Source organism: Nasonia vitripennis, chromosome 1, assembly GCF_009193385.2.
Source record: "Nasonia vitripennis strain AsymCx chromosome 1, Nvit_psr_1.1, whole genome shotgun sequence".
Taxonomy (NCBI): domain Eukaryota; kingdom Metazoa; phylum Arthropoda; class Insecta; order Hymenoptera; family Pteromalidae; genus Nasonia; species Nasonia vitripennis.
Genome location: NC_045757.1, coordinates 18,190,401 through 18,213,924, shown reverse-complemented (window position 1 = coordinate 18,213,924; position 23,524 = coordinate 18,190,401). Strand labels below are relative to the sequence as shown.

Here is a 23,524-nt window from a genome sequence, read left to right as displayed (position 1 = left end):
CGTTACTATTTAGGACTCTATCCGGATACATTGAGCGAAAACCAGTTTTTCTATAAGTATAAGTCAATTAAATTTAAAATTTAGTAAAGGTTGACTGTATAATATAGACAAGAAATAATATGACGAATTACATTTCATTAATGGAAACATGCATAATTTTATAATTTCATTCTCATGTAATTATTATGCAATTCAAAACGGTTTTCCAATTTCTAATATTCTATAATCATATCAGCAAGGCCTTGTTGTGGAACTATATCAAATGTTAAAATACATCAGCCGTTTTCAAATATAATATTTATTCGAAAATCCTGCTCTTTGTTTCCACCATCAGTCGATAAGCGAACTGATAAAGCGAGAACATTCGCTTAGCAGAACGTAATAAACCTTCGTGCTGACGGTAAATAGACGCCACAGTTACTGTGCAAAAATTTGTGCTGTCATTTTACTATATATTTCCTAATTATTTATCCAGCTCGTTACATGCATGGCGACAATAATTTCGAGGACTATTTTCAAGTTGTATTGATCCGAAACGAGAACGGAATGAAGATAATTTTTTAGACATTGTAATTGTAATGGATCACAGAATACGTATTCTACATTACAACCATATTCAATATAATTTATAACTCATCACTTCAGAAATACTCATGCTCAAAATTTCCAAGCAGAAGCACAGTTTGTTATAAAACCCAATCGGATAAATACCCAGTTTAAACTTGCCTCCACACACCACGTGACTCTGGCCTACAGATTACAGCGACATCACAGCGCTCTGATGGATCGATCGAGTAGCGCGAGAACAGAATCGCACACACGTCAACACGTGAGTCACAGAGAAGAACCTGTCGTGACCAGATACCAGCAATTTCGCGAGCAACCTCACTCGCGAATAACGCGTCTCCGTACCAGCGCGCAAAATGACCGTCATTTCCTGGACAACGCTCTTTCCTCCCCCTCGCGCACCCCTGGCACTCCACGCAGTTGCTTCCGCGAGCCTTCGCCGAGAGGAGCGCGGACTGTGCGAAAGAGACAGACAGAGCAGAAGAGAGAGAGAGATAGAAGGAGAACACACCGACGGTTCTCTCCAAGGTGGTGTTCTCTCTCTCTCTCTCACAATAAACACCGCGGCGGTCTCGGGGGAGCCTCCTCGTGCAACATCTGCACGGAGCCCGAATTCCGGCAGGCGGACGCGAAGGCGTACGGACAACAGCGGCGCCGTGGACGAGTGTCTGGTGCGCGCGGACGACGGTTTTGTGTCCAATGTCTCGCCGCTGAGCTGACCTGTTCTCTCTCTCTCTCTCTCGATCAGCTTTCTCTCGCGGCTCTCTGCGTGGCACGATGAATTATTGATTCGGCCGAAGAACTGCCCCTCCGAGTGCTACAGGAGGATCATCTCCTCGGACGAAGTCAACTTTAGGTGCTTTCTCCGGTCGGCTCCCATCAGTGTACATCGTCGAGTTCAGTGCGTGTGTCTGCTCGCAGCAGCAGCGTTGCTCTCGGCCGCAACATGGCATCTCGCAGGTGAGTGAGCTTCGCTCGTGCTTTTTTTCGTATTGGGACTCGCGAGGCAGAGCTTTGCTCGACGAGAATCGTTCGTGGGATTTCTCGGAAGTCGAGGGAACAGAGTCGCGGCTTTCCTCATCCTACTGATACTCTCTCATGTGCTCGGCGGTGATCGGGCTCGCGCAGAGAGCAGCCGCGAGAGTGGTTAGGTTTGTGTATACATGTATACCGCGGAGTTTGGGACTTTCTTATTCTTTGAGCGTGTCGCACGCGACACTATACTTATATAGCAGGTATAGATAAGTGACACACACACGACTGTGATATCGGCTCAAATGGTCAGCGATGCGCATGCGCGGGCTGATATTTTTAGTTTGGTCAGTAAGTTTTATATATTCCAAACTAGTGTATATCGCGCGCAACATGCTCGATGCAGGAGAGAATAAGTATATATAAGGCCCCAGTCCTGTAGGACAATCAGTTCAACATGGCTGGCGAATTCTACCAGGTAACAGCACGTGAGCCATGTGGTCGAAATGCGAACCTGGACGTGTTATGCCAGCGAGCGGTTTTGTAAACACGCGTTGATATGCAACTCCCCGCGAAATTCTTTATTAGCCCATACAGATTTAAAACTATAAAGTCAAGTAAAAGGATAGAAATTTTAGCAACAAGTATACTTCCCAATGAAAGGATTAATTTTTCCAAACCTTATCGAGTAAAATTGTACATCTTTCCCACTCAACAATAAACAATGAGTACAATGCGTTCCCATGGGAAAAGAATCGCGAGAATTGTTAAATAACTTTGTTACGTCTTCAATACTGTATACATAACACCAACTTTCTGGTTACACTTTATTACGGTGATGCAGCAGCGCAACAAAACTAGATTCTCATCCTCTTGATGTAAGTACTCGTATTAAGAGTGCTCCACACCTCGATCGACGCGCCACTCCAAACTATCAGACCGGAAGTGATTTTGATCAAATTTGCTTGACAAAATACGGGTTTATAATATGATTGAGATAAAACAAAAAGTTTGGAAACAAAAGTTTAAGCCGTTGTTCACGTGGGGAAACTCTCCTTATAGTGTTCATCAATTTACAAGTTTGTTAAAAAATAGAAAGAAAATGAGACCTCAATTGTCGTATGCTCGGCATAAAATCAGCTGTTTGTGAGTTACTCAGAGAAAACGGTTTATTAGGACTAGTTATATAAAAATTTATACTAAAACAAAGTTTCCCCACGTGTAGTATGAAATAATGAATCGATTAAAACTCAATTCCGATTTGTATAATTATTCTAAAAACTACAATCTGTCAAGCAAAATCAGAAAGAATATTTTCGGTTTTTAATTTTAGTATATGCCAGTAGAGCGCGCTTATTTTCACTCAGCGTTAGGAGACACTTGTCCCATAGTTATCCGGCTCAATGTAACTCATTTTTCAATATTTTGCACATTTTGTCTGCAAAGCGCTGCACTCGATTCTGACTTCCGAAATAATCGTGGAGCACTCTTAATGGCGCGCGTAACATTGTGTTTTAAAAGGACCGGTTCCTCTCGTGGCTCCAAAATGTCAACGCACCGACCAATGGTGAGCTATCTGGAAATTGTAGTTGCCTACGCGTCTGCCACGCGGCGCTACCGAACCCGTCACTTTGGTATATAAATATTGTATAAATGTTTGATAAGGTTTATACGCGGTACTTTTTCTACTTAATAAATACACTTTCTCGCGTTAATCATAATTAATGCTATTTACGGCTTCTCACTGCTTTTACGATGAGAAAAAGTCTAGAGATCATCGCGATTTTTTCACGTTTCGCGGTTATAGAATATAACAATTCCAAGTGTTGTAAATCAGATTTCTACTCTTCCTTTCTTTCTCCTCGTAATTTTATCCACGAATCACAGCATAGTTTCAACCATCGGAAAAGTATCTAATAAATAAAAATCTCCCATTCTCCGCGAATGACTAAACGTCGGAACGCGCGTAATAGAGTAAAAAAAATTCCAGATCCGATGACGCTCGGGGCGTAATAATAATACGTCTACAAGTCCATCGCGCGCATAACTAAGTACATCGAATGAAACGATCGCCGAACCAACAATAAGCGAGCAATGATTTCCTCGCTCTCGCGTGCGCCCTTGGACAGAGGCGCACATCGCATCAGTCCACCTACATACTCGCGATGATGTGCGCGCCTCCTTCTCCTTCCTTCCGCGAAACCACGCGCGGTATCCCATCCATATATACCTGCGCACTCATACTCCTTTCATTCGGCGGACGCGCGCGAAGGCTCCTCGCGCAGCAGCAGCACACACATGCCCATCTCCGCGCGCGCATAGCAGTTCCACTTTCGCGCGCGCGGCAGTCTGTGAGTGCTGGAGATTTTTCTCTCTCGTCTCTGCGCGCGGAAAATCTCTCTTCCTTTGCCGCAGTGCGCTCGCCGAGTTCGGACAGCTCTCTGAGCTGACCCAGCCTTTTACGGCTCTTCGCGAGTGACGTATACCTATATACTACACCAGCATTCTCTGCTGTTGCTACTGCTGCTTTTCGCGCTCCCTCTGACCTCGTGCGCAGTTTGTGTATAGGTGTGCGTGTGGTGTGCACACGCAGGCGATAGTCCTAATCGATGCTCCAGTCGCGGGCTGTTGCTGCTGCGGACGGATGATTTCTGCTGGCGCATCTCTGCAGGTTCATCTCTGATTGGAACTCGCTCTGCGTTATAGATAGACGACTTTTCTCTGGCCTCCTGTATCCGTGAAGCGAAGGTTTGCGAACTTATCCCTTTCTTTTCTCCTGGCCTCGCATTTTTCTTTTTCTGTCAGCGTGAGTTTTTCGGCGACAGTGCCATATTTTGAGTACCCGAAAGAAGCGCAGCGATTCTCCTTCTCAAAACGCGTCTAAATAACATTACAAAGCGCGAACGTCGCATCTCATACAACGCTATCCGCACAATCGATGCGCATAGTGTACTGTATACCTAGCTATAGATACATAATAATACAACAGTATCGAATCGCACAAAGGATCTCATTGCTTTTTCATTATACGGCGGCGGCAATCAGTCCATAAGCCACGGCCAACTCTCCGCGCGGCTCCGGAGACGTCAATCAATATTCCAATCCGGCTGTTTACCTACAAAACGTACGAGCAGCAGCGCGCAAATCCCACGCAGCTCGTCCCTTTCTTGTCCTCTGCGCATAATACACAGCTCGACTATAGGTGTTGGTCACTCGCTCGCTTCTCCGGGATTTCGAGATCGAAAAACAAAATTTCCCTCTATGTACTCGCTCTCGGTTTTTACTGGGCGCGGCACGGGCACACACACACACACACACACACGCACACGCATATATATATATATATATATATATATATATATATATATATATATATATACTTACAAGTGTGTATACAGTCGCGCGTGCGTGTGTGACATTGAGCCGCCGCCGCAGCTGCAAAAGGACTCGGCGCTGGATTTCCATTTTTCAGTGTCATACACGCGCGCGCGCGATTCTTATTATTTCGAGCGCGAGTCGACGATTCACGCGCCTGATTAGAAAACTGGTCGACCGATGCGTTGATGGATCGAATACGTATATGTACATAGGTATTTGCAATGCGCGTAATACAGTGTATAATTTTTTTTATGTAACGGCTGATGGCATGCACATGCATCAAATGATGATTGCTGCCGCCTGTTTTTCTTTTATTTTTTCTAATTTTTTTCCTTCTCCCTCTCCTCCGGCTTTTGGTGAAGATGAATTTATTTTTTTTGCGCTGATGCGGTGCGGAGATTTCCGGGAAGAGTTACCTTGAGAAATAAATTGGCCGTTTTCGCGTTTTTTTTTAGCGACACGCCGATAACTCTTTGGAGTGTATACACACTCGTGCGGGACGCAGTTGCGGATAATAACGACACTTCCGTCTGCCGCCGCGCGCTAAATGAGTTTCCCGAGTTATAAAATGCGCTCTATTGACAACGGCGTCGTAATAATATTAATTGTTCAAGTGTCGGCAGTGCACATGATTAACTGTTGTATATGAAAACTCTCGGCGTCTCTTTTTCAGATGGTTTCACCCAAACATCACGGGCTTGGAAGCGGAGCGTCTTTTGTTGGAACGAGGATACGACAGCTCGTTCCTCGCACGGCCTAGTTCTTCTAATCCCGGCGACTTTACCCTGTCCGTCAGGTGAGTAGCAGCCAGCAGCCGCATATCCATTGTGTTATATTATTCTCGCGTATATTATAAAAGAGCACGTATACGCATGACTCATCCTTTGTTGCTGTTCGCAGACGCAATGGTGAAGTGACGCACATAAAGATTCAAAACACAGGAGACTTCTACGACCTTTATGGGGGCGAGAAGTTCGCGACGCTCTCGGAACTGGTGCAATTTTATATGGAAAACGGCGGACAACTGCGCGAAAAGAACGGCGAAGTCATCGAGTTGAAGTACCCCCTGAACTGCGCCGACCCGACGACAGAGAGGTGAGTCGAGCGATGTATATCCATCGTCAGACATTTTCAAACGATGACGCTAGCTGCTGAGGAAAAGTTTCTCTGGTGTTTAACAAGCGGATATACTGCTTCTTTCCAGATGGTTTCATGGCCACTTATCGGCTAAAGATGCAGAAAGACTGATGCTGGAGCGTGGCAAGAACGGCTCGTTTCTCGTTCGTGAATCCCAAAGCAAACCTGGAGACTTTGTTCTGTCGGTGCGCACTGAAGATCGCGTCACGCATGTGATAATTAGATTTCAGGTGAGCTTTCCAGTGTACGATGAATCGGTTCCTCGCTCGGTATTCTCTTCGCGAATGCAAGCTATTTTCTTCCTTATTCGCAGGACAGTAAGTACGACGTCGGCGGAGGAGATAAATTCGACAGCTTAAGTGACCTGATTGAGTATTACAAAAGAAATCCAATGGTTGAGACAAGCGGAAGCGTGGTGCACTTGAGGTCGGTATAATCGCTCATTCAATTTGTAAGAACGTCAAAATGTTGTCGATTAATTTAAAGTTATTACTGCAGGCAACCATTCAATGCCACCAGAATAAACGCGAGCGGCATAGAAAGTAGAGTTAGGCAATTGCACAAGGAAAACGGCTGTTCGAATGGATGGCTCTGCTGGAACGGGGTGAATGGTGTGGATGACGAAGAAGCCGGTCGAGGAAAGGGAAAAGCTGGATTTTGGGAGGAATTCGAATCGCTTCAGCAGTTGGAGTGCCGGCATTTGTTCTCGAGGAAAGAGGGTCTTCGGCCCGAAAACCGAGCCAAGAATCGATATAAGAATATTTTACCTTGTAAGATGAAAAGAAAACTCGTTATTACACCTATCACTGCATTATTTCACAATCCAGGATTTTAACACGTTCGTTCAAAAAATTTACAGTCGACCACACGAGGGTAAAATTGAAAGACGTCAATCCCAGCATTCCGGGATCTGATTACATAAATGCCAATTATATCAAGGTATTACATGGCAACGTAGTTTTGATATAGCTCAAAATTATACTCTACTTAAACAAATGTAAATTTAAATTTTTGCAGAATGAAGAGGAGACGAACTCAGTAGGCAGCACAGACAATGGTCTGTTTAACAAATGCTATATCGCTACACAAGGATGTTTACAAAATACCATAGCTGACTTCTGGCACATGGTTTATCAAGAAAATACTCGAGTAATTGTCATGACCACAAAAGAAATGGAGAGGGGAAAAGTAAGACGATAAATAATCAGATTATGCTGCGATCATTTTGTACGTTCTGTTATATTATTAATTTTCGTGACTAATATTTATTGTAGAACAAATGTGCACGGTATTGGCCTGAAGAGGGAGAAGTTAGCGAATACGGAGGTGAATGGAAGGTACGCGCACTGGGACGCACATCAACAGCCGATTACACTTTGAGAGAATTCTTATTGCAAGGAACTAAACCCAGTGTTATGGAGCCTAGGCGGATATACCATTATCATTTTCAAGTGAGAATTAATTTGTTGAGTTTCGTGCTTCAGCGCAAGACTTCATTTCAATGTAATAAATATGTGATTCTTCTAGGCGTGGCCCGACCACGGAGTACCTGCTGATCCCGGTTGTGTTTTGAATTTCCTGCACGACGTTAATGCAAGGCAAGAATCCATCTCGGGAGCTACCTCACCTGGTGGTCAAAATTCATCTAGTGTCGGTCCCATACTTGTTCACTGCAGTGCTGGCATTGGTAGAACTGGTACATTTATAGTTATAGACATGATCCTCGATCAGATCAAGAGACACGGTAATAATCTAGTTTGTTGTCAAAATACAGCTGGTTGAAGCTAAACTCTGATTTATTATAATCGTTTAAATTCCAGGGCTAGATTGTGAAATTGATATTCAAAGAACAATCCAAAGGGTACGATCCCAGAGATCAGGAATGGTACAGACTGAAGCACAGTATAAATTTGTCTATTTAGCTGTTTTGCACTACATAGAAACTGTCTCACAGCGGATGCAAGCTGAACAGGTAGATTTATTGATTTCTAAATCATAAGTAATTTATTTTCAATATGTATACAAAACCAAGTCTTTTCCTATCCCAGAAATCTCTTCAAATGGGACGAGAGTACACCAACATTCGGTACAAGAGTGAAGCTATCAACTCAAGTGAGACTCCACTCTCAACGCCGAATCCAGCTGCAATTTCAACAAGCTTCACTCTCCCCGCACCGGTTAGCGGCATGAGGCCGAAGTAATTGAACTGTCAACTGTGTATGTTTGTGTGCGCGTGCGTCGTTCCAAAAGTGAGAATCCTCTACGACTATTCTTAGCTATGCGCTTTTCTTAGGCCTAAACCTAACCCGTAGAGGCACAATAACTGCGTATCGAAAAATGTCTGCCAGTCCTAAAACTCTGGTTTCAAGGGAACACAGGCCTAAGTTGTCTTCAAGTGATAAGTTATTTCCTTTTGATACTCAAAGATATTAGCTAATTTAATGAGCTTTTACGTACGTTTCTTCTATTTAAGGAAAGCGTGTAAGACAAAAATCTTGTGAAAAACTTACGTACGAAATGCCTTTTTTTAAATAATGAAAAACAAGAAATTCGAATGTTATATGAAGAGGATGGAAAAAGATTTTATTCCTTTTTATAAACTCTGTGTCACCCGAAATTTATTATAATGACGATAATGGTCTTCCCTAGTTAGAAAATTCTATTGAGAACAGTCAAGAAATTTGTATAATTAATTTTTTTAGCTTTTTTGATTGTTTTCTGGTAAAGTTAAATTATACCTATTATATAAATGAGAAATTTAAAAATTAATCAATTGTTAAGAGAATGTTAACTTACATTTTTTTAGACCATCCATTACGCATGGTTGAATTGAACAGTATCTAACATAGGCAGTTTTAAATTTGATTGAAATAGATTTTACATTAAAACAGCAGACTATAATCTAAATGCTATCTCAAAGCAAAATTTTTTTATTTTTATTATTAACAATATAGCTACCATGGTGTGTAACAATACCTGTTAGCACTAACCAAAAACTTCTATTAAGTAATTAATCTTTGATTGGATAATAAATGGTTTTCAGTCAAATATTCTATCCAGGGTTGATCCTGCATGTGGTCGCATAATATATTAAAATATCGTATAAATATAAAAATATATATATATATATCATTTATATGAGGAAGTGATCGCACTGAGCTAAAGTTCAGAACATTGCACTTCTTGATAACGTCACAATCGGTGCAATGAGCCTTTCGGAAGCTGTGAAGATATAGCACGTCGCTGGCGGACTGTCACTGGTGTCGTGAGAATCAAAAAAAAAATAATAATAATAAAAAGGATATTAGTTTTAGAACGGAGAGTGGACGATTGCTCTTTCGAAAATAGCACGTCGATATGATGGGAATCGTTGAAAAATAATAATGAAGCCAAAAATGTACAATTAATATTTGCAAAGTATCTTAAGAAATTAAATATAAAACAAATACTTTTAAAATCTTGAAAAATTGAATGAGTTTCTAAATTTTCAAATTCCACATAAAAAATATCACGTGCAGTAATTGCATTTATACTTAAATAGTGTAATAATTTTAATGATACAGAATAATTCCAGTACTTTTGAAAAGTTTGGTGTTTGAGTCTATCGGGATATTTTTCAAGATCTTAAAAACTGTTTTGCACACAAAATTTGCGTATAAAAATTGAATAAAGCGTTAGGTCGTTGATAGTTTTACAAGTATGCATAACAATTTTTATTTGTTTAGGAACTCGGAAATATTCTGTTCATTCTAATTGTAGTTCGAGAAAAACGATCGCGTTGTTATATTTTATTATTTAGAAATCGTGATGTTTATGATCTAATTTATTATTTTTTTAGTTCGTACACTCTTCAGCTTTTGCGTCTTTTGATAAAACAAAATATTGCGATGAATTAATTTATGTATTTTAAATGCCGACAAACAAGAATTATTTGATGATGAAATAAAAGTCTTATGATTTTTTAAATGAAAGTTGTTTTACGTATTGTATTTTGTACCTTATGCCTTTTTGGTCTCTTATTACATAAAAATTGTAATATGTACATATCATGTGTCAATTTATTGAAAAAAAAAAAAAAATGAACAACTTAAACGTAAATGGATCATAATCTAAAGTACTGACTTAGTGTATATAACTGAGTATCATTTAACAAGTTTGATTTTCGTTGGAACTACTTTCTCAATAGGTTTCACTTCTCCAAATCTCTGTTTGCGCTTTTCAATTTTGTCTTCTAGTTCCGCCTAAAAATTAAATACAATATAGTTAATATATTTAGAACATTCATCTTAATTTATTTAAAATATTTTAACAATTAACATATATTACCTTGTCCAAAATTGTTGAAACATTAGTACCAAACCTTTCTGCTCTTTTCTTCAGTACTTCATAGGATGTATGTACTGGTGCGCTTTTGATTGATGCTGCTGACTTACTGCTATTATTAGTTGTATTATCTGAAGTAATGTTAAATCTTGCTGCGCGAGCTTCCTTCTTTGCAGTTTCTGACAAGGGTACACCAAATTTTTTTGCCCTCATTTCTAACCGCTAAACAGAATTAATAATACAAATTATTAAAAATTCTTAAGTGAATATTTATATTATTCAAAATTGAAAAAATCTATATTACCTCATTGGTGCTAAGTTCAGATAATTTTATAACCTTTTTCTCAGGTTCTTCTTTTTCAGTTTCTTCTTTACTTGCTTCAATTTTTTTCTCCGTATCAACTTTGATCTCCTCGATGATATTCTTTCTGTTTAGTATAATTTTCTTTGTAGCAGTATTGTTCTCATCAGTGGATAGTTTTCTCTTCTCTGGAGTAGCTTGTGAATCGGGTTTTGTAGCCAGTTCTTCAGTCTCTATTTCTTCATCCTAAAAATTGGAATTCATGCTTTTAATGGTTAAGGATTTCTTGGAATAAATGACATAAATTCAAGCATTTGAATAAACTCACCCCCAATACTGCATCTTCATCCAAGATTTCATCGGTTGTTTCATCAAGAGAAAGTGATGAATCTAGAAAGCAACACGGTCTCAAAAATTGACTTTGACAGATTATGCTATAAATATACAGAGTATATAAAATACATACCATGAATTGCTAACTGAAGACGTTCTACTAACTCATTCTTGTTTCCAGTAATTGGCAGTCCCCTTTGTTTCAATTCAGCTTTCAGATCAGCCACCTACGGAATAACAATGATGCTTACAGTTTTATAATCAAGCATATAATAATTCATTATTCTAAAACAACATTTCCATGCTACTGCAACAACAAACTATCAATCGCCGTAAGCCGCTAAGCACATGCATCGAATTTTGAGGTTAGCTCCGAAAAGAAGCCCATAAACTCACCTTCATTTTAGAAAGCTCGGTCAAATTTTTCTCGTACGACGAATCAGCCATTCTGACAATTATTCTTTTGAGCCTTCAGATAAACTTTGACTACCTTGTATTCAAAACAAAGTATGACTCCTCGAGAATATGCACTTGTGCGTCTGCACGATAAGTAGAAGAAAGAAGCACACGGTTCTCCTCCGCTCCTCGAGAACAAACAATCACACAAGACAACTGGTCACTTCGTGGAAGCCGCCGAGTTGTTATATGGGGGCGACGCTTGGCGGGACCAATCGATAAAGCCGACAGTGTTGCTGCACTTTTCGTGCACACAGCGAATATATACACGAGTTCAAATTGCTTATAACAATCACGTGGAATGATTCGAGTTGCTCAATACTTCTCGCTCGAGATGATGCTTTTTCGACTAAATAACTTCAATATTGCCAAGGTCTTACTGCATAGCGTGTACTAGATATAAACACATCGGGAACTGACTGACGAGTGACGACTGACGAGAATCCTTTCGAGAGTCCATTTGGGTTCTCCGGCGCCGCCGCCGGGGGCCGGAGTAAAGTCAGTTTTCATGAGCCAATGACGTAGCAGCATATGATGCTCGTCCGCCATTGGTCCGATAGCGTCAATGGCTTTTGGACTAAGTATTTGGACATAATGCAGCGAACTTATTTTGTTCTTGTGCGCTATATATATATATATATATATACACACACACACACACATATATATATATATATATATATATATATATATATGTATGTACGTCTGTATATGTATAGACATAGCTGTGCGCCTTGCTGGCTGCTGCCTGGTGGCGCGCAATATTCAACGCTGAAGGTGGATTCTCAATGAAGTGTCAGAGGAGAGAGACAAAAATATTGCGTTAATTTCGTGCATCTGACAAAGACGAAGATAAAACAGTGCAGATACACTATGTGCTGAAAATACTTGTTGGCGAAAAATCTCAGACGGTCCTGACGTGCCGCAGAGTATTTGCAAAGGTGGGAATCACTAAAATTGCATCAGAAGACTGTTTTCTTTGCTGGATTTCTTTTTTAGAACGCTATGAAGTAGTTGACAATAAGGAGCTAATTGAAAGAGGAACAGCTTTACATCATGAAGTATTTTAGTCTGCATGGGTGCTTTAGTTTATTTTACTTTTTACATGTGATTAGTGGTGTCCTGTGCACTGACAATGTTTACGAACAAATCTCAAGCTATGTGTGAGTATCTTTCTGCATTTATGTTGATTTTGAAGTTCCATATAACGTTTTTATATTGAGTTACACAAATAGCTCTATATAAATAGTTTCTTCTAATTATATACCCTCTTATTTGTATGCATCTATCTATTTAAATACAGACAAGATTCAGAGTACGTTGATCCAAGTTCATTGTACTATGACAGACAATCACAAACTGTTAAAGCACCAAAAATGCATCATTTGAGCCATGGACACAGTCATGAAAATGAAATGTGAGTACCAAAGATACATTAAAAGCCAGGAATAAATGTTAGTTTATGCATATTTATGAATCTATTTATGCAATATCTAGAGTTGTAAGGAGCACAGATGATCACTATCGTCACTGTGAAGATAGGTCTTATCAAGTTTTTGCTAGAAGAATTATAAATATACTGATCTCAAAAGCTAATTTAAAGGTAATCCCTTCTACGCTAAATATAAACAATATTTTTTGATAACAAGGTTTTAAATATATTTTTATTCATAGATAGAGAATGGTATGGCTATTGGACAATTAGACATAGAAGCAACTGTTGAAGAATTAGAACTTCTTAGAAGCTTTGGAGAGGGCTATTGTTCAATCAGAAAAGTCGACGCTATCATTGCTAATGCCATACGAGCCCCACAAATAAGCTTATTTGATGAGGCTATGAACTTTACAGACAAAATTGCCATATACTTTTATCAACATGTAGGTTTAAACAAATTGTACATTTGTTTACTATATTTCATCCAAAATAATAATCTTCTATTCACATGTTTATTGGTTTTTTCAGAGGATAATATTTGCATCAATACTTTTAATTATATTTGTCACAATTATTGCTCTGAAAGTGCGATGGACACGACTCAGAATAATGGTCTTACTATTTGACATCATAATTACAATAAGCTTTATGCTTACCTGGTGGGAACTTCTTCAGGTAGCAATATATCTTATTTCTAATTATGTACAGTTTTATTATGAACATTTACTAAATGTTTGACTTTCATCTTTAGGAAGCTGAAATTAAATTAGCAGCTCAACAACGTGTATATTCAGCGATTCCTGATGAATGTCGTCAAAACGAAATTGGATTTTTGAATTCGGTATGGTTATTTTTTGGTGAGTATTATTAATATGAATTTCCACAATAATATTTTTGCAAAGCAAAGAAGTTTAATTCAATTTAAAACATGACATAATATATTTCAGGCTTTGGTAAAGGCGATTGCCTTAAACACCTTGAAGCAGTCATGACTGATCCAAATTTAAAAGTCATGCCATTACATGCTTTTTCTGTAATGGCTACTAAATTTTTCTTCCATCCACTCGCTATGGCTGGTCATTACTTATCTGACTTTATTGAAAATATTACTCGTAAGTTTTAAAAGATGTTAACATTAATGGAAAAGAAATTAATTTAAAATTATTTAATTTTAACATTAATTTTCTTTTGAAAATTATAGGTCCATTGCCTTTCCCAGTCAATCATATTGCAAAACTATTACTAGTTTTATTCATGCCATGTATTCTGGCTACACTACTTTTTGTTTCTATTGGAGGATCAATGGGAATCAGATTAGGACCTTTTCTTCATTTATATCTCCATGGAAGACAATCAGCAACACCACCTGAGTCTTTAGCTAACAGTGACAGACAGGCAATTGAAATCCTTCGATCCGTACGTTATTTGTCATTAATCATTTCGTTTACAAACAAAAAATAGTTTTAAATAAAATGTTAAACATTAATATTGATTTGTAGGAAATTCGGGAAGTTTCCTCCACCTTAGCTGAAGTAAAGCCAGCCCTAACTGATAAAAAGAATTCACCGCAAAAAGTCAAAGAAACTGTTCAAAGTGCAAAAGTTGAAACTAAAAAGGCTGACAAACCCGAGCAAGACAGTGACACAAACAGCGATGAATGTCCAGAAACACGAGAGTTTGAAAAAATATCCAAGGAGAAACTTGAAGATGAGATGAACGAGCTTAGTGATAGAAAATTGAATAAAATAGAAAAATTGGAAGTAGAAAATCAGCAAAATAAAACTCAAACAGAAGTAAAAAGTAAATCGTCGTTAGATATTGTAAAAAAAGATAGGATATTATAGGATATTATCGTAAAGTATTTTTTATACTGTTATTTATATGCTTGGCATAATATTTTTATACAGCAAAGGCAAGTTTTTACATTAATCAATGTCGGAGCATTGTACAAAGTAATATCGAATTATTACCATAATTAATTTTATACAAATATTGGCTTTAACACTTTGAGTGCTACATTACCCATCTACGGGTCATTGATTTTAATAAGCAACCGTGTAAATATGATCTGCCGGTAAGATACGCGATGTTTATTAACAACAAAATATAAAAATGACAAAAATATTATAATATAGAACAGAGTTCAAACGTGCAGCTTACATAATGAATTGAATATTTTATTCAAAATGCACTATTTTTACTTCAGCATCCGGTACAAGTTATTTGATTTTATAGCACTCAAAGTATTGAAATAATTTTATACAAAAATGTTGCTAAAATTTCTCTGTTAAAATTTGTATCGAATCGCAAGATTATGCGTGCAAATCACTCTATATTTATAAATATTGTTAATTGGATCTCAAAAGCAGCGTCGTTGAAAAGGAAATATATTTTCAACAATAAATTGATTTTTTCAAAAAACTATACTTACATGTTTTAAAACAATAATACCTATCAAAGGTAGCAATACTTCGGCTACACATTAATACATCATGATTCAATTTTCCAATAAGTCTATCATTTATTTTACAAAATTTGAAGTATCTATAAAGTCAGCGCATGCATGACTGTTTGTGTGTGATTGTAATTTGTAACTCATAAAACCGTCTTGAAAACCGTCACAGATACTCACTATAAGCATATATATATCGGTCCTTTCCACTCTGACCGTCACCCATGTAATCCTGACGACTGTAATTCAGAGCAACGTCGAAGAGGGGATTAAAAGGCAAAACAAAATAAGTATCCCCCCAGGGCCAAGCCGCAACAGTCGGGAGAAAAACACATCCGGAGCAGCTCAGCTGCGCACGTCGCGCGCGCGCGCAGTCGAACAAGCATATCAGCCGTTCTCGTGTACACACACACACACACACACACACACACATATATACACAGACTGATGCTTGCGTATATCTGTACAAGCTACCTACTCACTTGTCCATCAGTGAAAACAGTGCGAAAAAAGGAAGAAGACAGCGCCTCCGAAACAGAAAAGGCGATGTAAACAGTGCGGGAAATGCGCGTGGAGAGGAAGAATATAGCTGTATAGTTGGCTGTACAGCAATAGCGCAGCGGGTGGTGGAGGTGGAGGAAACGGCTGAGTGAGAAGAAGGTCGCTAAAAACGCATTGTGAAGCAGAGGTGTTTTGCTGTTTCTTGCACGGTCTTGCGAGTCGTTCTTTTTCCTGGATTTCCAGAATTTTGCACTGTATGCGTATTGCTTAATTGCTATATGCAGCCAAGGGTCGAATGCACGCTGAAGAAGATCCGCGCCAAGACGAAGACGAAGAGGAAAATCTCCGCGATGAGGTTGTTTTCATGCCTACGTTTTCGACCGTGTATATTTTTATGTATGGCTAGTTATTGCGGAAGTTATGAAAAAGTTGTTGTTTTTGCTTTTAATTCATATTACATAGGATCAAGCAATTCTCAATGAGGTTAATTGCTCGATAATTAGCTTGTTTCTTTTAGCTAATTTTCTGAGAGAGACTAAATATTACGCATATAGTGTTTTATAAGTATGTACGTGGAAAACAAACAAATACAGTAAAATTTGAAGATCAACTATGACTTTTTATACGCAGATCTTCTATAAAAACGATAAATTTGCCCCCTCTTTATTTCAATTGTAGAGAAAATCGGCTACTTTTCTGACACTCAAAAAGTTACAAATTGTAATTTCCGTACTATCTTTACAGACTCATAAAGATAGATATTTATAAGTATACGAATTTCTACGTGTGAGTTTGGGGTTAGACCAGATCAGTCAATTGTTTTGGCAGGCCGCGAAATTAACGTACCTGTATTATAACAGAAACTGTGGCCAATACCTTATTTAGATAGTATTAATTTGTATGCCGATTTTCTATATTGATGATTTCTATGATTCAAGCACCCTTTATAGTTTCTTACCAAAACTTTCAAAAATTAATTTATTATGAGACAATACACGTTTTCGCACATACATTACCGCAGTCTATTTAACGAATGTCGCATCAAAAGTTTTTATCAGATAATGGTAGATCGTCCTATTATTCGAGCTTTATTGATATACTATCTAAGTATCATCCAAGTTTTATTATGTTTAGATTCTTCTACTCAGTTAAAAGAGTTTGACTTTGAATGAGATTTTAATAGGAAAACGCGAAATGGTTTATTTGTTGCTTAAAATTTGGGTATAAAAATGATTCTTTTTTAAAACCGTTAATAAAACATGCTGAAAATACTATAGTGATGCCCAGAATTCAGATTAAAAAAATAAAACTGAAAAGCTAATAAGTACATTGTCCCATTTTTCAGAGCCAACCGTAGCAGCAGCAGCAGCCTCGACGGCTCTAAAGGCTAGAGTCACTTGCATCAGGGCTCGGCCATCCAGCTGCACACGCTTCGTTTTCTGGGGATATCCACAGCTGAGAAGTACTCGCTTGATGCAGAACCGAGTGAGCGCCGCCACAGCAGGCCTGCCGCAACATGCAACAGGAAGGAACTCCGAAGTTCCTCAAGTTTCACCAGGGCAGCGTCAGGGGCGTTGCGTTCAGTCCCCGGGTATACTTATGTGACTTTACATTTACGCATATATAGCGCAGATACGTTTATATATCAACGCTCCTGCACTCGGCGAGTGTTATGTCACGAGAGCGCGTTCTCTTTTTTTTTCTCAAGAGCGCTATGATGCGCCGGCCTTCGGTAATACTTATGCAGCGGAGAGACAATTACACTATATATACTGCACGCGCTGCTCTGCGGAAGCTTTTTTTACGTTACGCGTTATATAGATATATTATAACGACGTTGTATTAAATAATAACGAAGGAGTTATAATCGTCTTTGTTTACGTCGTTGTATGCTGTTTTTCAAAGAAATTGAAAATCGATGGCGTTGTAAATTCAATTGTTTCAATTGATGCGATTATCTATGAAAAATGTTATGCAAGATTTTTATACGGGTGAATTTTTTGTTTGTTGGATTAACTATTGTGCATATAATACGTATCAAAGTAAAACCAAACTTGATTCTTTTTTAATATTCTTATATTCAAAACATTTTACTCCATTTTTTTAAGCACACATAGCATAAACGCTCTCCGTACAAAAAGCAATGCATCTAAATTGATATCCGATTTTATTATACAGGATAGATACCTCTTCTGCTCGGGCGGCTACGATGGAAAAGTCAACTTATACTCGGCACTTCGTATGGAATTGCTTATGTGCTATCAAATAACACCGATGACACAAGTTAAGAATGTTAACGCTGTGCGTTTCACCTCGGATGGTTCAAGGGTAATGATTTTCAAATTATATTATTTTTTGCGAATTAGTTTGATTAAACTATAAATAGTTTGCTATAAATACAAAATTTTTAAAATCTTGAAGATATTAGCAGCGACGAACACTCGGAGGCTGGTCGTGGTTGACGTGGAACGAGGCGAACAGCTTTTGTCCTACGACAACTGCGCGTTTGGAGGAAGGGACAGAACGGGTCTGGCGACTGATCCTTCTGGACCAAATCTAGCTGTCTCTGTAGCTGCCAATGGTAAAGGTTTGACTCTCATCGACCTACGGATGCCACTGCCTTTAGATTTTGTTTATGACGTGCGTGTATAAATAAAAATTTACAATTAAATCTGATACTGGTAAAACTTCGTGCATGTATACACGACACTAAAAAGTTGTCATTTTGTGTGGTTTTAGTTACATGGATCCATTATCAGAGACATTTGTTTTTTACCTGCAACATGGCCCTGGCAAAACTCGATACTGACAGGGGGAACTGATGGTACTTGTAAAATCTCTTCACCAGACGGTCGAGTTCTGTATGCTTTTCAAACTGGACACTCTGTGAACTCAGTCTGTATAACTCCTGAACCATACTGCCGAAGTGCCGAAGATGGGTTTTACAGTAAATAATTCTTGAATATCTTAGGTTTATATTTTTTTTAAAGCCGCCGTATGCACCTGTACTTCGGTCATTAAAATCAATCTAGGTATCACCCTCTATTTTCTAAATATATTTCTTTTGAATCAATTTAATTCATCTTCATTAAATGAATTATCTCTAATTAATCGTGATGGGGTGCTATTTTGGTGTTTTATCAGTTATCCCATACAAAAAGTAACCATATACATGTATTTACACTTTAATTTTTCTTGTACTAGGTTTGATCATGAGTGGAGGCGATCTTGTTTCGGCCTATGTCCCAGACTCCGGGATTCAGGAACTTTTAAAAGAACACAAGGACTCTCCGGTATGGAAACTCCGCTACACTTCAAATGGTAGCACTTTGTATTCCGTGTGCGACGGCGGTATTTTAAGAAGATATAGGCGATATCCTGATAGGCATGAATACCTTGGTGAGGTATACCGACATAAAGGCGACATTCAAGACTTGGACATTTCACCTTATGATGAATGTATCCTTTTTTATGAAATTATTTTTGATTTTAAATCTTCAGTAATGATTACTGTAGATTTTACTTGCGTTTTCAAAAACTCTGAAGATAACCATATGATTTCGTAAAGGTTAAAGGCTTATGATTAGAAGCATTTATTCCTTAATAATAGTTCGACTAGATATTGTAACCGCTTCAAAAGATCGAAGCGTTGGAGTGCTTTTGCTCGGGCCGCCAAATCATGGTTTTACCGAGTACACCGAGCTCACCTGATAGAAGAAAGATTTGCAATTCCGTCCTTAGTCGACATGTTCAGCGTAAAGCGCTATAGCAGCAGACAAAGATTACAATATAATAACGATACATACAATCGTCTCTCCAACGCCGGAGCTGCAGCAGTCAAAATACTGCGACGGCGTCGGGAAGACTTATTTATATTTTGTACAAAGTATAAGACATTGTTACTGTTATCATTTTAAAAAAAAAATTTAACGTAAATGAGAAGATGAATTATACGAAATAAGACGAGCGAGGATCATACAAAGGAAGCATAGTCATATAGTTACGTCGTATTTAAGTAGGATACCCATTTATTTTAACAAAGATTATTCTTAATAAATTGTTTGTTTAGGTTTACTCAATGATATCTATATTTGTAATAATGCGTTGCAACATAGTTTGTTTCTTCGATTTCTGTATATCTTTCTCTACTTTGTTCATAATGGTATCATTTTGTTTTTTCTTTTAACAAATCAAAGATGATCTATGAAAATAATAGGTTCTATTCAAATGCATTCCTTAATTTTGATTTGATGTCATAATTTCAAACAGTTTAGACCAACGTTTTAATATAAATCTCCATTTCTCTATGAAGATTGCAAATGATCATTACTCGTCGAAAAAAGGCAATATGTAATCAGAACGAGCTATACATATAATTTTCATTTCACGTTTTGAAATTATTTCTGTCTTTATCAAATAAAGATTTTTAGAAAGATCACACAGTTTTACTTTCAAATGTATAAGTGGAACAAACTTGTCGATAAACTAGTTAGTGGTAAAAATCTAAAGAACCTGCTTTTCTATGTGTTCGAGTTGGCGTTTGACTTTATTCATATAGGGGCTTCTATAAACTGTTTTATTTGTGTTTATTTTAAGGTCATTATGTGCTTGCTATGATCTTTCAATTTAAAACCAAATGTTATTCGCTATTTTTAATAAAAAATTAAAGTTATTCACTTTCGCATAATTTGAAAAATTCTGCTTGTTTAGATTAGTCACAACTTATTTTATTATCTTACAATACTTTTTTTTATTATGAACACATACTCTGAAAAAAAATATAATTTCCTGCCTAACAGAGAGCAAGAAAGACTTGTTAATCACCCGACTCTACGATAAGTCCTGGCATACGCGCTCTATAGACGCCGAGTACACGCAGCGTCGTCCCCCACTATTTCTTTTCGAACTAGTCAACGATGTGTGTGTGTACAGCGGGCTCAATAAAATGTATTATCATCACCGGCGGTTCCAGTTTGAGGTTCGCCAACGGCGCAGCGCGACGCAAGGGCATTACCGCTCGCACGATAACGACTTTTGTAAGTAACGGCCGGGAGTGCTCGCAGACCTTCTTGTTGCGGTTCCGCGTTGATGCACGCTGTACATGTATGTTGATTTTTTGTGAAATTAGCTCAGTGATAAGTCCTTGTGTTATTTCGTGCGCTGAATTTAAATCCGGCTGTTTAAGCTTGTCCTCCACATAAATTTATATCGTTAAATTTTTTGAGTGACTGTGTGATACTGTGGATTGTTAGGATTTCTCGTTTTTAGAATTTTATAGGACAAATGATTGAAAAATTAAGGCCAACAACAATACATATCTAAATACAGAATGTGAGTAACAAAGATTATTATATATTGGTGTATGTGCATATAATTCACGCAGAATAATTATGGTCGAGAAGCGATTTCTGAAAAATTAGATATCTCTTAACATCAAAAGTCCATGAATAATTGACGAGAATTGAAAAGTTTGAGTTTCAATTGCAAAAAAGTCCATTAATATTTCGGAAAAAGTATGAAAATATCTAAGAGCAACCGCTGCATAACCATGCAATAACTGCGAATAATGCATATGCACATGAAAAACATTAACGTTGGAAATGCGTCTCGGCACAAATACCTGGTAAGCGAAAAAGCAAATACAACTGTGTGCATATTCCAGCGCATAATTATATGTCTATTTCTAGGTAACTACTAATTGATAACTGATAAGAGAAGTGTAAAGAAGACGCTTGTTGTTTCTAGAATCGAGTAAAATAATAAAATAAATATTGCAATTTCAAGAAATAGAAATAACGTTGTAAGAAAAAAGCAACGTATACATTTAATAATTAGTTTTGATAACTATATAATCAAATTTTACACAAAATTGTGTACTGTTAGACTCACGATTACAAAAAGTCATGAAAAAATCCCATATTGATCCGTGATCTGACAATATGCTCATCTAATGTCGATTAATTAACACGACAATTGATTGTTTTTATCAGCACCCACTTAATTACGGAATGTGTCATTGTATGGAACTCTTGCTATTTAGGAGTTATTATAATTCGTACTTATGCTATTTCTAAAAAAAGTTTTACATTAACTTTTTACTTTGAAATTCTTATATAACAATATCATATAAGATATAGATTACGTTCTTAAATAATGTCGTAAAGCCATAGCGTGAAGGTAGTTGGTTTTGTACATACAAGCTCCTGGTCCTCGTAACCTTTAAATAAACTTTTCTTTTATTTTTTATGGCTTTTTAACAGCTTATTTAGATTTCTATGTGTTATTTTTTATAATTTATTTTACTATTTTTGATAATGAAAAAGGCCAATAAAATTAAAATAAATAGTAAATACACACAGAACATACAGATAATCATAAGGTAAACTTCGGAAGTTTTGAATTTAAAAAATACTGTTATAAAATTAATGCAAACCCAGAAGATAACGATGAATTATTTGATTTTTATTCTCGAACTATGATGATCTATTATAACTATATTAACTTTACATAAGATATGAAAAGCATAGTGCTTACGCTATGAATTACAACAATTATTATAGCTTTTTTTTATTTTCAGGAAATACTTATCATCGTTCTATCAACACACATAACAAAAGCAACCATGAAAATTTTATTGGGTATTTCAAGAATTAACGATGTCCCAAGAAGATTTGCTTGAACCAGTATATAAGTGCACTTTACTGAACTATGTCAAGAAGAATTGGAACGCATAAGATCATTTGAATGGCTAAAGAAACTACAGTTTCTAACAAATATGAAGAGATATTTCGTGCAACGGCAATAAAATAATTCAAAATTATGGGATAAGAAATGTATCGCAAGAACCACGCGTATTTTAAGAAGTAAGTCCACCATAAATACAGTAAAATTTATCTTCGTTAATCTACAATAATTTTTCTTTCAATGATCTATTTATTCCCGAGTAGAAACAGTCGATCGCAGCCACACATCGTGAGTATTCTTATTATAAAATCAACGATTTTTTTTCTGATCCCCACACGAAAAAACATAACTGAACGTTTTAATACGCATCAGGGCTTTCAGCATGAATCAACTGCCGCACAAAAATCTCGTTCAACTTAATGAAGTGAGATTCTCAGCGAAATGAAGTGCCAAGTGCTCCCGGCAGCGGAGCTCAGCTACTGCGTGAAATGCGTAGCAGTGGAGAGCGAGCGAGTCTTCGGCGATGTGGTGGTGACTCGTCGCAGCAGTGCTGCCGAGCTACCGGCTGCCTATCAACGTAGCCGGCAGAACCTCGTGCAGCAGTACCTCGAGGGTCCGAACTTCCTCGAGCTGAACCGACGGCGGCCGATGAGAAGACAGAGCGCTGCTGTTGCAGAGGAAGGCAAGCGGGATTCCGAACTCAAGTTGGTCGCTAGGAGCACCAGGTCCAAGTCGCTGAATTTGCAAGGCACGTGGCTTGGTCCCGATCTGACTGAGCACGACAGGACCCTAAAGGTATTCAATTCTTTTTTTTTTCAATGAATGAATAAGACGAATAAGTTTACCAAAGCAATTTCAAAAGCCTATGGCAATCTACGCAAACACGGTAAACCTCTTTGTTTCAATCTTCTTTTTTCCGCAAAACTAATAGTGTTCCATAAATTAACTCCAAACAAGCATGATAAGCGTATACAGTTTATAACCC

General features: G+C 37.7%; 5 protein-coding genes across 10 annotated transcripts in view; 4 read left to right on the top strand and 1 right to left on the bottom strand.

The window, feature by feature from the left end:
• Positions 1 to 988: 988 nt before the first annotated feature.
• LOC100115335 (tyrosine-protein phosphatase corkscrew) lies at positions 989 to 10,025 on the top strand. 3 transcript variants are annotated; one of them, XM_031930049.2, is made up of 12 exons: positions 989 to 1,527; positions 5,591 to 5,713; positions 5,818 to 6,012; positions 6,122 to 6,284; positions 6,368 to 6,480; positions 6,553 to 6,824; positions 6,914 to 6,993; positions 7,072 to 7,242; positions 7,329 to 7,505; positions 7,582 to 7,798; positions 7,875 to 8,026; positions 8,103 to 10,025. In XM_031930049.2, the coding sequence occupies exons 1-12, from the start codon at positions 1,514 to 1,516 to the stop codon at positions 8,253 to 8,255; spliced, it is 1,830 nt and encodes a 609-aa protein (XP_031785909.1). In that variant the 5' UTR covers positions 989 to 1,513; the 3' UTR covers positions 8,256 to 10,025. The 3 variants fall into 3 exon arrangements, with proteins under 3 accessions (XP_031785909.1, XP_032458173.1, XP_032458174.1); XM_032602282.1 differs by lacking the exon at positions 989 to 1,527 and adding an exon at positions 3,785 to 4,287; XM_032602283.1 differs by lacking the exon at positions 989 to 1,527 and adding an exon at positions 5,015 to 5,129.
• LOC100114158 (SAP domain-containing ribonucleoprotein) lies at positions 10,011 to 12,037 on the bottom strand. Its single transcript, XM_001600730.6, has 6 exons — positions 11,408 to 12,037; positions 11,145 to 11,238; positions 11,007 to 11,068; positions 10,682 to 10,924; positions 10,381 to 10,599; positions 10,011 to 10,295 (listed from the first exon to the last, which is right to left on the bottom strand). Exons 1-6 carry the CDS (start codon positions 11,456 to 11,458, stop codon positions 10,197 to 10,199), a joined length of 768 nt encoding a protein of 255 aa, XP_001600780.1. The 5' UTR covers positions 11,459 to 12,037; the 3' UTR covers positions 10,011 to 10,196.
• Positions 12,038 to 12,249: 212 nt separating this feature from the next.
• LOC100679587 lies at positions 12,250 to 15,328 on the top strand. Its single transcript, XM_016990165.3, has 10 exons — positions 12,250 to 12,408; positions 12,467 to 12,630; positions 12,771 to 12,884; positions 12,965 to 13,070; positions 13,142 to 13,345; positions 13,431 to 13,577; positions 13,654 to 13,759; positions 13,850 to 14,014; positions 14,104 to 14,318; positions 14,402 to 15,328. Exons 2-10 carry the CDS (start codon positions 12,524 to 12,526, stop codon positions 14,744 to 14,746), a joined length of 1,509 nt encoding a protein of 502 aa, XP_016845654.1. The 5' UTR covers positions 12,250 to 12,408; positions 12,467 to 12,523; the 3' UTR covers positions 14,747 to 15,328.
• Positions 15,329 to 15,426: 98 nt separating this feature from the next.
• On the top strand, positions 15,427 to 20,527 carry LOC100679621. The gene is made up of 7 exons (XM_003426803.5): positions 15,427 to 16,210; positions 17,201 to 17,446; positions 18,034 to 18,183; positions 18,277 to 18,495; positions 18,595 to 18,802; positions 19,060 to 19,314; positions 19,475 to 20,527. The coding sequence occupies exons 2-7, from the start codon at positions 17,372 to 17,374 to the stop codon at positions 19,564 to 19,566; spliced, it is 999 nt and encodes a 332-aa protein (XP_003426851.1). The 5' UTR covers positions 15,427 to 16,210; positions 17,201 to 17,371; the 3' UTR covers positions 19,567 to 20,527.
• A 298-nt stretch (positions 20,528 to 20,825) lies between these two features.
• Positions 20,826 to 23,524, top strand: part of LOC100678809 — a 33,981-nt gene continuing 31,282 nt past the window's right edge. For 2 of the 4 annotated variants that reach the window (XM_008209943.4, XM_032602281.1), the window contains exons 1-4: positions 22,094 to 22,234; positions 22,433 to 22,718; positions 22,803 to 22,827; positions 22,912 to 23,334. In XM_008209943.4, coding sequence (XP_008208165.1) covers positions 22,981 to 23,334 — 354 coding nt within the window. In that variant the 5' untranslated portion in view covers positions 22,094 to 22,234; positions 22,433 to 22,718; positions 22,803 to 22,827; positions 22,912 to 22,980. Of the gene's footprint in view, positions 21,187 to 21,251; positions 21,479 to 22,093; positions 22,235 to 22,432; positions 22,719 to 22,802; positions 22,828 to 22,911; positions 23,335 to 23,524 lie in introns of those variants that run through there. The other 2 variants (XM_016990161.3, XM_031930029.2) reach the window with 2 other exon arrangements.